General features: G+C 45.5%; 1 protein-coding gene across 1 annotated transcript in view; it reads left to right on the top strand.

Annotated features, from left to right (window-relative positions):
- Window positions 1-4: 4 nt before the first annotated feature.
- Window positions 5-12,627, top strand: part of polr2a (RNA polymerase II subunit A) — a 32,386-nt gene continuing 19,763 nt past the window's right edge. The window contains exons 1-7 of the mRNA XM_072591667.1: window positions 5-307; window positions 5,745-5,877; window positions 7,895-8,031; window positions 8,397-8,570; window positions 9,870-10,151; window positions 10,772-10,933; window positions 12,326-12,546. Coding sequence (XP_072447768.1) covers window positions 221-307; window positions 5,745-5,877; window positions 7,895-8,031; window positions 8,397-8,570; window positions 9,870-10,151; window positions 10,772-10,933; window positions 12,326-12,546 — 1,196 coding nt within the window. The 5' untranslated portion in view covers window positions 5-220. The remainder of the gene's footprint in view (window positions 308-5,744; window positions 5,878-7,894; window positions 8,032-8,396; window positions 8,571-9,869; window positions 10,152-10,771; window positions 10,934-12,325; window positions 12,547-12,627) is intronic.

Raw genomic sequence — 12,627 nt, 5'->3', positions numbered from 1 at the left:
GAAAAAAGGGAGGGGGATACATCTCAGGTTGGGGGGGGCGGGCTAGTTACTTCGAAGGCTGGCCCACGGTTGGGAGGGCTTAGCGGTGCGGTTGTGACCGCTTCGTCTGTGAAAGTAGGGGTTTTTAACAGTTTTCGCTTTTAAAAAGAAAAATTACGCTTTTATATCCCTCTCTCTCCACCCCTGACGAGACGCCGCTTGACTGCTGGGAGTTTGAACCATGCAAGGACCTCCTTCCGGAGATAGCGCATGCCCACTGCGCACCATCAAAAGGGTCCAGTTTGGTATCCTCAGTCCAGATGAGATGGTATGTGCTGGGTTTGATTCTACTTTGCCAAAGGTGAAGAGAGGGCTTTTAAAGTTTTTTTTTGTTTGCTATTGTCTTTTTTTCTTTTAAAACTCAAATTCCACCTAATTGTATTAATTTTTTTTGTTTTAATTCGTGTAATGCTACCCTTTATTAAGTTAGGTGGGAAATCTTGTCTGTTATTTATCATATTTCCTTTCAGTATGTATGTCAGACCACTGGTTTGCTTGCAGTTTACATATAATCTATAGTTAAGACTTGTAACAGTGCATTATAATTTGTGTAAATTCTTCAAATGAGTTACTCTTGGGGTAACTGATGTATAAAGTGCATTTTTACACTGAATGCTTTCTCTCTGCCCCCTGCCCTGTTCCTTTTAAAGCTTTTCTTTGCACAACTCAGATTTACATGTGGCATGGTTTTGGACTGTTGCCAGTTCAGTGTTGACTTTATCTGGAGAGAGTGGAGCCTTGTACACTTCACCCATCCAGTTGTATAATTCCCCCTTTCATAACTGATTTAAAGGGATGCTGTCTTGGACCAGTGCATGTTCTTTCATTGAGTTGGCAAATTATTGCCTTGACTGTGGAATTCAGTTGTTGCCCTGCAGAAGATTTTTTGTTTTAAATTTAAAAATATTAAATCTCATTTTTGGGCCACTTTTTAAAAAATCACTTTCCCAGTTTTTGTGATCATCTTGCAAGCTCTTAATCTGATTCTACTAGGGCATATGAAATTTTTAACCCTTTATTTCTTCAGATGAATCTGACCTGAATATTTTAGCACTTTCCATTTCACTTGAGTTTGTGATATGAAAGTGTTCACTGAGCTTTTCCATTTTAGTATCTATTAAAATGGTGCAACGTACTGATTTCTCCAATTTATACCCTGCAAAGCCATTGAGGCACAGATTCTTGAAGTCAAATAGGCTGCCTTTGCTGTCAGATTGTAATGTGCTCACATGTTTTGGAGGTTTGCTATTTGAACTGGGCTATTTGATCTGGCTGCAGATGATTCCATTTAGGCTACTGTTCTCAGCCTCTCTGGTCTTCAATCTGTACTGTATCAGACTTAAACTAAACCAGTCCAAGTTGTCGTTGCCAACTCAATGTGAAAAACTGGATGTTGATGGTACCCACTTCCTGATTTAACCAGGATGTTAAAGATGCTTCTTGGTCAAGTTATAGACAGGGACTAGATTATTTTTAGACTTGCTGCAAACCTTTGTGCCTTTACCTGCACGGGGTAGCACAGTGGCTTGGTGCTGAGCACTTCAGCCTCCAAATTAAGAGGGAACCAAATTTGATGCCAGCCTTGGGCAACTGTGTGGAGTTTTTATTCCCCCTTTGCCTGTGTGGGTTTCCTCTGTTGCTTTGGTTTCCTGCCACAAACCAAAGGTGTGCAGGTTAGGTGATTTGACTGTGCTAAATTGTCCCATAGTGTCCAAGCATGTGTAGGTTAGGTAAAACTAAGAAAATGCTGGAAAATCTCAGCAGGTCTGGCAGCATCTGTAAGGAGAGAAAGGAGCTGATGTTTCAAGTCTAACTGACCCTTTGTCAGTGTGTTGATAAAGGGTCAGTTAGACTTGAAACGTCAGCTCTTTTCTCTCCTTACAGATGTTGCCAGACCTGCTGAGATTGTCCAGCATTTTCTTACAGCTTTCAGATTCCAGCATCTGCAGTAATTTGCTTTTATCATGTGTAGGTTAGGTGCCTAAGTCAGAGTAAATATATGATAATAGGGTAGGGGGAATGGATCTGGGTGGGTTACTCTTCAGTGGGTTGGTGTGGACTTGTTGGGGCTGAAGGGCCTGTTTCCACACTGGAGGGGTTCTTGTATTTGTTCTTTCAAGGATTATGGAAACCTGACTGGTAGGTGCCAACATGATCTAATTGAGTATTGGAGCAAACTTGAGCCTGAATTGTATAAAGTGCTCTTCCAGTTGGATAATCTCTAACATTTTCTTTGAAGTTGCTTGGAATGTTGAAAGTGTTGAGTAAAGTGCTTTGTTTCTCCATCCTGACCTTTCATCCCCTTTTAATGGCCACAAATGGGGTCCTACTGCAACATCCAATTTTCTGCAGGGTGATCTAATCTTCCACCTTGGACCTTCCACTGCTGCCTGTGAGTCAGAAATGGTGTTTCGACAGCAATCAGAAGACTGGAAATGTTTGTGCTGCTTTTTAAGCAGGGATGCTATGGAATGTTATCCTCAGCTGTATATGATGAAAGACTGGTTCATGCATTAACATAAATGCCCCTTCAGAAATGCTCTTAATTACTCCTGGCATCTTGGACCTCCATCTATCTGTGCTACCCCTGAGGCTTGTACAGCCCCAGTACACTGACACCAGGAAAGTCTGCAATTATCATAGAATTGTACTGCTCAGTTCCATTGGTGAGGCACAAGCCAGGCCCAAGCTCTGAAATCCAGGCAACTACTCTGGATTAATGTGTATATTCTGCTGGAGGTATTTTGGAATGTTGGTTGAGACTGATGTTGTGTGAAGTGCTGTAAATGTACAAAGCTTTGCACTCCATGGGGCACACTTAATGATTTTTGTATTCTTGAGTCTGATAAATAAAGTGGAAATTACTAATTGAACTCTGTCGCAATTGTTTTATATTCTGCCCCATTCTTTCTTGCCCTCACCATTGCTAGTTTCAAAACCATGCCCTTCTATGGTTATCACTCTACCGAATCCATTAAGGTAGACAACACTGCTTCCCTCACTGCAGCTAGCTTTCCATGTTCAGTGCAATAGTCCAGGCTAACTTGCATATTATACTTCACAATCCAGCCTTCTGAATGTGCTGATTGGCTCCCCATCAACAATATATTTCCATAACTAACTTTACTACAGCAATAATTCAGAGTGAAAGTTCAGTATCACAAGCACATTGTAAACCCCTCAAGCCCAATTAGTCAAAGTTCCAGAGCTCATATAGCTAAGGATGAAATTGGAGGCTGGATTTCCAGCAAACCCTGGCTCCAAGCTAGGTTTGCAGTCTGGTTATTTAGTAGTAAATGCTTTTTGTGCAGTCTGAGACATTGCCAGTTGCACATTAAACTTCACAGCACAGATGACTGTTCAGTCTGTCAGCTTGTCTCTTCAACAATTCCTTGTTATCCCACTCTGTTCCCCACAGCCCTGCAAAATGTTCCGTGAAGTAAAAATCCCATTCTACACAGTTAATCTGTTTTGATCTCTATACAGTGGTGAAATCTTTTAAAGATAGCTAGCTGTCAACCTAATTACAAACAGGTCTGTTAAAGCAAGCCCAGCTTACCTTTGAGTTCATTATCTTCCCTGAACACAACTCTTAAAAGAATGCCTTTTTTGTTTGAAGTGGGCAGGTATTCATTCCATCCAATTAGTTTCATGTTTTTAGATTCCTGTCCTGTGATTTCATAGCTCACTCCTTGTTGTCTGGGTCAGACCTGTTGAGAATGCAGTTATACCTAATTGCTGTCCCAGTGGTCTGCATTGAGTGGTTCTCTGGGATTGAACAGAGAAGCAGAAGGGAGATGGAGTAGAGATGCTCAAATCATCTGGCTTTGATAGAGTAAACATGGAGAAATAGTAACCACAGTTGGTAGGGTTGGAGCTGGAGGGGTGCTGCTTTTACCAGTCCTCATGGAGCTGAATGGAGGCAGGATGTTTCCATGCAAAGGATTCAGCACATGCCATCTGAAGGGGTGTTCAAAACTCCTTCAGTGGAAATTTGCTGAAGGAAATTGGGTCAACTTGAAAGTGAATTGAGCAGGGTATGGTTTCAAGAGCCAGTGCAGGCATACTGGGCTAATTGGCAGCACCTATTCTATAGATTGTACTTGGTATTACTGGGGTTTCTGACCTAACCCCACAAGGGCCTACTGACATGTCCAATGTGCTGTCTGGAGTTGGCTTCTTTGAAATGGATCAGTGACTGAGTAATGGCTCCTGAGTTCTCTGGAGGCGACAGTTCCAAAATACCAGAGAAGACAATCCTGCATAACCCACTTTGGTACCCTTGTAGCATTTAACAAGTAACTGAACTGTTGATCCACTTGTTGCTGTCAAGGGGCCTGTATGAGTTGGTTTCCTTGCACCTTCTATTTGTTTCACTCAGACTCTACACCACCTCTCCCCACCCCCACCACACCAAAAAAGCATGGTGAGAGCTGTCTGAGATTGTACACTACTTCCCAAGAGTAGAAGGGACTGGGGTTGCAACCTTTGCTTGATCTGACTTTACATGACATGCAGCCAGCACTGGTCATCTTTCCCCAGGAGATCTCTCTGCCTTGGAGGCTTGTGTCCCGTGCCACTGCTACAAAATGCCTTAGCTCCTCGAGGGCAAGAATCATATGATCTTGTGCCATTGCAGTTCTGAGACTTAAATGTGTTGAGATGTCTCACTAGCTCTAACCCTGTCCATATACGTGTGATTGGTTCTTTGAGCACAATCTCACAGTAACCTCTTAAAGCATCAACTGGCCAAGCAGCATGAGCTCAAAAAAGTGGATAACTTTTTTCAATCGGATCCTAGTTGGCAATTAAAAGGCCATTCTTTGAAGTGCAGCGACGAGCATAGGAAGGTGAAAGCCCTAGGTAGGAGTGGTGGTATGACCAGTTGGGCGATGGCCTAAAGGAGCCAAGGATTTTAAAAAGTGGCTACACCTGGGAGCAGTAGTTACAAGCAGAGTCTAGAAGAGGTGCTGCTTAGTATGTGATGCTGTCCCTGGTACAGAGGTAAAAATGAGAATTTGGATTTTCAGTCTGTACTGTTCACCTAGGCCCTATCCTCTCCCTCTAAAACAGAAGATCAGAACTCCACAAGCTGAGGAAGACCCATGTAATTGGGGTGGTTTGTGCTGCCAGTCTAATGATAGTTGTGCACACTTCTGGTCTTATATTTACAAGAGTCCTTGTCTGGTTCCAAAGCACTGACCAATAGGCTATTCAGTCTGGAAGCTATTGGAATGTAAGAATAGTTTGCTACACAAGATACCACACATAAATGAACAAAATGACCCCTTTGACCTTGCTACTGCTAATAAACAGTCAGGAATTAAGGCAAGTTTCTTTACCCAGCGATTACTTTCCCTTTTTGAGCAATTCCCACCTCTGACCAAGTCTTTTGGCCGTCTTCTCTAACATCCCCTTCCTGGGGTTGGTATCAATCTTTGTTCATTCTTTGTGTAAAGAACCTTGGAATGTTATGGTGAAAATGCTACAAGCTAATGTAGAAATCTAATGGCACTAGTTTATACTTCTGGGGATGAGAGAAACCAGGGAGAAAGGGGAAGTATACTGGGAGGGTGACATGGAGAATGTGGGGTGGAGGGAGTGCATGAAGGCTTGTATGGACCAACTGCAAGAAACTGGCGTGTGTGTGTGTGCGCTGCAGACCTGCGGGTAAAGAATTCCTTTGTTTTACTGCCTTTCCCCAGAAACGAATGTCTGTTACTGAAGGAGGGATCAAGTACTCGGAGACCACCGAGGGAGGCCGGCCCAAACTGGGTGGTCTGATGGACCCTCGCCAAGGTGTCATCGAGCGGACGGGAAGATGCCAGACCTGTGCAGGTGTGTGCTTTCCCCCATGAAACTTATCTCCCAGTGCTTAAAGTAAGATCCGTCAACACTCCCTGTACTTCCTGCATCCTTGTTTGATGGCTATTTCTGTCACATCTCTATCATCTCTGCAATAGGCCCTTTTATTTGTGTTGTCCTTCTCTTAATCAGATTTTTGTATGTTCTTGGAAACAGTTGTGATACTGTAATGATACTGGGTTTGTGGATCATAAGACCAGGTCAAACTCCTGAAAGGTGGAGAATTTAAAGTTAATGCAATCAATTTTAGAATAAAAATGCTCAGGAATAGTCGAACTTTATAAAATTCTGCCTTGTGGATCTCTAGGGCCTAAAGGAAAGAAGTTCCAGTCTTGGTAGGGAGATGTAGGGTTGGCTAATATTCTTATCTCTAGTCGGTGTTATCTTGTTTGTGATGAGGTCCAGTTACACTGTTTACACTAGAAGTGACCATACTGGAGAGTTTCCTGTTTTTGTGGGGATTTGGAGTGTGCACACTTGCTGAAACAAGGCGACCTGATCCAGGTCTACACTGTTTCATTCCAGTTATAGGGAGAGGCTGGGCCTTCTCACCCTGGAGTGTCAGAGGCTGTGGTTGATAGAGGTTTATGAAATCAGGAGGGGCGTGGATAAGGTGAATAGCCAAGGTCTTTTCTCCAGGCTAGGGATGCCCGAAAGCTAGAGGGTGTAGTTGAAGCTGAGAAGAGCAGTTTTAAAAGGGACCTGAATAGTATTTTCAGTGGTGCGTGTATGGAATAAACTACCAGAGGATGTACTGGAAGTGAGTACAACTAGAACATTCAAAAGCTGTTTGGGCAGGTATGTGGATAGGAAAGGGTTAGGGATAATCTCATGACTGTGTGGTTGAATTGAGCTGTACGGTATGGTTTCTGCACTATATGACTTGACTCTGCTCAATACTCCCAATAGATCCAATCTATAATCTGCTAACAGTATCCCAGGATGTTGTACATCATTACCAGATTAAAGTCTGGCACCTGACTGAACTGGACAGCAGGTTACCAATACCTGCTTGTTGATCTTTTGAAGGAGGATAGCGCAAGAGAGTGACCTTAAAGGATGAGTTCCAGAGCTTGGGGACCAGACAGCTGGAAGCAAGGCCACTGGTGGAACGAGGGAAATTGAGGGGAAGCGACAGAGGCCAGAATTGGAAGAGCTCAGCTTTTAAGGTTGTAATGTAGAAAGGCAAGAATTTGTAACCAGAAGCCAGGACTGGTCAGTGACATCAGGTGTGTAATTCAGCTTTTTGAAGTCAGTCTATTCTAGTCGTCTTACTCTCCCCATTTCTCCAGGGTGTTGTAATTAAACACACAGCTTTCAAGTGATATCAAAAGGGAATTTCTCTATTTTGATATTTGTCAGACTATCTCTTGTCTCTGATCTCTCCAATCCCCTCAGATATCTCAAACCCCCAAATATTCTGGTGGTTTTCCACCAGCTGAGTTGGGGAATGAGGGGAAATTCACAGTTTGAACTTTCAACCACATTTCCTGCATGAAATGATCTTGTCATTTCTAGCATCTATTTTGTACAGCACCTGTCCACTGGAAGCCACCAGTGGTTTTGTGTAGAGTCGGAGTCATCGACGCTCTGAGCCATTTGTTCATTGTGGTCCCTCTCCTTGGTGTGGAGGGGGTTTCTGGGTGGGGATTGGTGAGGGGGCTGGTTTAAGATGGATTTGGGTAGGCCCTGTTGGGGAAACCTCCAGCTCTACCTCAGTAACGTCCTCTGGCCTTCTCAGTATATGGAGGGATTTAGTGGGTGGGAGTGTTAATGAATTGCCTCTCAGAAAACAGGACATCGTTTTAAAGCCATTCATTGTGGAATTAACTGGCCCCCTGTGTTCGTAGTTTCTTTAACCAAACCTGGTTGTGCTTCTGGGTGGCCCTCCTGTTCAGGAGTAAGGAATCCTGGCTATTATTGCCGGAGAGGATCAGACAAGAGCCATGTTCTCTGGTTTATCTGATAGTCTGTTGTCTCCATTTTGCAGGTAACATGACTGAATGTCCAGGTCACTTTGGACACATCGAACTGGCAAAGCCTGTCTTTCATGTTGGCTTTCTTACAAAGACGATGAAAGTTCTCCGATGTGTCTGTTTCTTCTGTTCCAAGTTGCTGGTAGATTCTGTAAGTAGCATTTTCTTTGCATCATATTTCCAGTCTCATGAGCTGGCTTCCTGCTAGTATTTCTGATCCGAGGGTGTCTCCTGCCATCCTATCGGACTGTCCTATTCCTCCCTCCCCTGTGTTTATCTAGCTTCCCTTCAATGCATCTATTACTGTAGATTATGTTGAGGGCGTGCAGTGGTGCCTTTCCTCATCTTGTGGGACTGTTGCTGCTCTGTAGCTCCCTGAGGGTGAGAACTGTCGGTATCACTTGGTGAGAAAACTGGCAGGAGGACAACGTTTGGGTTGCTTAACCTGTGCTTCAGGTGAAGATGCGTGCGTGTGAGTGGTTGGTCTAATCATGAGATCTGTCTCTTTGTCGCTAGAATAATCCCAAAATCAAAGACATCCTGATGAAGTCGAAAGGGCAGCCCCGGAAACGTCTGACTCATGTCTATGAGCTGTGTAAAGGGAAGAACATCTGTGAAGGTGGCGAGGAGATGGACAACAAGTTTGGAGTGGAGCAGCAGGAGGGTGAGGAAGATCTCACCAAGGAAAAGGTAATCACCTCTGCATTCCACAAGGCCATTCGTAAACTGGGTCACAGGCCACTCCAAGCAGTCTGATTAGACTCCCTTTCACCACACTTTGGCCCCTTGCGATGCTCTTTCTGATTTCATACCTTGCTCTTAAACTTGTCAAACCATTCGTTGGTGTCACACGTATGGCATTCTCACCACTTCATTTCTCCTGAATCCCTGTTGGCAGGGGAGGTGGGGGGGGTAATAAAGTCAGATGTACAGCATAGGAACAGACCTCTAGGTCCAACCAGTCCATGCCCAGCAGATATCCTAAATTAATCTAGTCCAATTTGTTAGCATTTGGCCCATATCCCTCCCAAACTTTCCTATTATACCCAAACAGCATTTAAAAGGCATCTGGAATTGTACCAGCCTCCATTTCCTCTGGTAGCTCATTGCACACACACACCACTCTTCTCATGAAAATGTTGGCTCCTGCGTCCTATTGTTTTTCCCCATTCACCTTTAAATGTATACCCTCTAGTTTTGAGCTCCCCTATCCTGGGGAAAGACCTCGGGTGAATAGCTAATCTGTGCCCCTCATTGAGCTTCTATATGGTCGTGTGTCAGTTTCCAGTGCTCCAGGACCTTCAGACTTTCCTCCATTGTTCAAACCCTCCAGCCTCTCTCTGGGTTATCAGTGTTTGTTTAGTGATCCTTCCCCATTAGGGCCACTGTTGGAATATTGTGTGCAATTCTAGTCTCCTTCCTATCGGAAAGATGTTGTGAAACTTGAAAGGGTTCAGAAAAGATTCACAAGGATGTTGGAGGATCTGAGCTACAGAGAGAGGCTGAACAGACTAGGGCTATTTTCCTTGGAGCTTCGGAGGCTGAGGGGTGACCTTTTATAGAGGCTTTCAAAATTGAGGGGCATGAATAGGATAAATAGGCAAAATCTTTTCCCTGGGGTCGGGGAGTCCAGACTAGAGGGCATAGGTTTAGGGTGAGAGGGGAAAGATATGAGAGCTAGGGGGCAACCTTTTCACACAGGATGGTACGTGTATGGAATGAGCTGCCAGAGGAAGTGGTGGAGGCTGGTACAATTACAGCATTTAAAAGGCATTTGGATGGGAAGGGTTTGGAGGGATATGGGCCGGGTGCTGGCAGGTGGAACTAGATTGAGTTGGGATATCTGGCTGGCGTGGACTGGTTGGGCCGAAGGGTCTGTTTCCATGCTGTACATCTCAATGACTCTATATCAACCTGGCCAAGTCTTTATTAGTAGAATGTGCTGTGGCTGGTAAGTGTGATGAGTTGTGTGGTTTGTCCCTGCTTCAGGGTCATGGAGGCTGTGGTCGCTACCAGCCTCGCATCCGGAGGGTGGGTCTGGAGCTCTACGCAGAGTGGAAACATGTAAATGAAGACTCTCAGGAGAAGAAGATCCTGCTGAACCCAGAGAGGGTGTATGAGATCTTCAAGCGGATAACAGATGAGGAGTGCGTGATCCTGGGCATGGATCCGAAGTACGCCAAGCCAGAGTGGATGATTCTGACAGTCCTTCCTGTCCCACCACTCTCTGTGCGTCCAGCTGTTGTCATGCAAGGCTCTGCCCGGAACCAGGTACTGTCCTCGATGGGGGTTGCCATCAGAACACTGGGCACTTCATAGAAAAGCAGAATATAATGGGTAGCGCAGAGACAGGAGGGCGGGCAATGGGGAGAAGTGAGGAGGCACAGACTAGGGAATGAGGGAGACATGAGGGACAGGCCTCAGGATTGGGGTTGTGGTTGAGTGGAAGTCAGGGTGGGGGGAGGAGGAGAATGACTGACTGATTTTTTTTTTGTACAGGGATGAGTGGTAAGGCATGGAGCAAGAGTAGGCAGCATCAAGTGTCGAGCAAGAGGTGGGCGTGTGGTTCCAGAGTAGCAATTTGCCGGTGTTTGTTCTCCTGAATGGTATCCAAGTTGAACAGCCATTTCGATGGCTGGGGTCTGTATCCAGTCAGTTTTGGATTACTGAGCACTGGTATATACACATGGCTGGTCGTTTGTGTGGGGAATCACAAGACAGCTGTCTCCCAGCAGGACTCTCACATGGAAAATGAGAGACAGTTGGGGGGTCAGTGAGAAAGGGAGCATGAGCAGGATGGGGTAAGCCCAGTGTTTCCAGCTGCTGTTTGCCAGTCAGGGCTGGCTTGCTCGGTGATGACTTCGAAATCTAACCTGGGGTTTTCTTTTCAGGATGACCTGACCCACAAACTGGCTGACATTGTGAAAATTAACAACCAACTGCGTCGGAATGAACAGAATGGAGCTGCAGCCCATGTCATTGCTGAGGATGTCAAACTCCTGCAGTTTCACGTGGCCACCATGGTTGATAATGAGTTACCTGGACTGCCGAGGGTAAGTGTGGCTGGGCAGTGTCACTGCTGAGGGTAAGAGGGCCTGTGTTCCTGCTGTAGACGGGTGGAAGAGGGGAAGAGCAGAGATTGCTTCATCTGTATTCCCACCTGTGGGAGCGGATGCCCGTCATGAGTTCCAGCTGTGTCACATTTAAAGTTGTAAGTACAGTGGTGAGGCCCGTTCTGGAGTACTGTGTGCAGTTCGGGTCACCCAGTTAGAGGAAGGAGATTATTAAACTCTAGAGCGTTCAGAAAGAGATTTACCAAGACTGGAGGGTTTGAGTTGAGAGGGTAGATGGATTGGGACTTCCTTCACTGGAGTGGGGGAGGTTGAGAGGTAACCTTAGAGCTTTATAAAATCATGACAGCTATAGATAAGGTAAATGGCAGGTTTCTTTTCCCTTGGGTGGGGGTTTTGAGACTAGGGAGTATATTTTTAAGATGAGAGGAGAAAGATTTTAAAGACAAGGAGCAAATGTTTACGTTGGTTCATATGTGGAATGAACTTTCCAGGAAGCGGTGGGTGTGGGTACATCTTTGGAAAGACATTTGGATAAGTGCATGAATAAGCAATGCTGAGGGGGATATGGCCAGGAGCAGACGGGGGGGGGACTCGTTTATGCTCGGCATGGATTGGTTGGACCAAAAGGTCTGTTTCTGTGCTGGATGACTGACTCTTGATTCCTAACCAGTGAGTGTTGTGGGGAGCAGGGGAGAAACTGAAAGTGTTCATCTTTGGGAGTGACAGTCTTAAAGACTGAGAATATCCCCTTATCCCACTGACCAGAGCTAATGTCCATGCTGGATCTACCAGGATCAGCATCAGAATCCAGGTCTTCACCCTGGAGTCTGTCTGAGCATGTGCTGCCCTGTGAAAGTTGCCACTGTTTGAGGCATTAAAGCAGGGTCATGTGTGGCATGAAAGATCCCACCGCTGTGATAGAAAGGAGAGCTTATTCCTCAGTTGATGTCACTATGCTGAATTCTCTTTTCAAATCCTTTGAGATGTGGGCACTGCTGGCTGGGCCCAGCAATTACTGTCTGTCCCTAATTGCCCCTTGGGATGGTAGTGGACTGTCTCCTTGAATCACTACAGTTTGATTACTTGATGTTTATGGAACCTTAGTGCCCAAAAATCTACCAAAAAAAGCCACCGGGCTGACAGCGGTGGACTGTTTGTGCTTCAGGATGTGGGGAGGTAAGACAAGTGCTGTACAAGGGACCAAACTTTCACTCTGGTGCTCCTGAGGTAACATCTGTCCTGTGTTTCAAACTAGCAGCAGTTGGAAGTCTTACCATTTAGTCGTGAGAGCAGGTACACGGTTTGCCGAGTCAATGACGCCGCTCCTGTGCTGTGGAGTTCTGCTGATTCTGTCTTTGTTTTAAATCTCAGGCAATGCAAAAGTCAGGCCGCCCACTGAAGTCCCTCAAACAGAGGCTGAAGGGGAAGGAGGGACGTGTCCGTGGGAACCTGATGGGCAAACGTGTGGATTTCTCAGCCCGAACTGTCATCACGCCTGATCCCAACCTCTCCATCGATCAGGTCGGTGTGCCACGATCCATCGCTGCCAACATGACCTTCCCAGAAATCGTCACGCCATTCAACATCGACAGGTTGGTGCATCTCGCCTGCACAGCAGTGGCTGCCTGTTTATATTCCCTCTGGAAAGGTGTTGGACAGGGAGTATCCCTTCT

Source organism: Chiloscyllium punctatum, chromosome 21, assembly GCF_047496795.1.
Source record: "Chiloscyllium punctatum isolate Juve2018m chromosome 21, sChiPun1.3, whole genome shotgun sequence".
In the NCBI taxonomy this organism is placed as follows: Eukaryota; Metazoa; Chordata; class Chondrichthyes; order Orectolobiformes; family Hemiscylliidae; genus Chiloscyllium; species Chiloscyllium punctatum.
The sequence above is the reverse complement of the archived record's forward strand: the minus strand, read 5'-3'. Positions and strand labels throughout refer to the sequence as shown.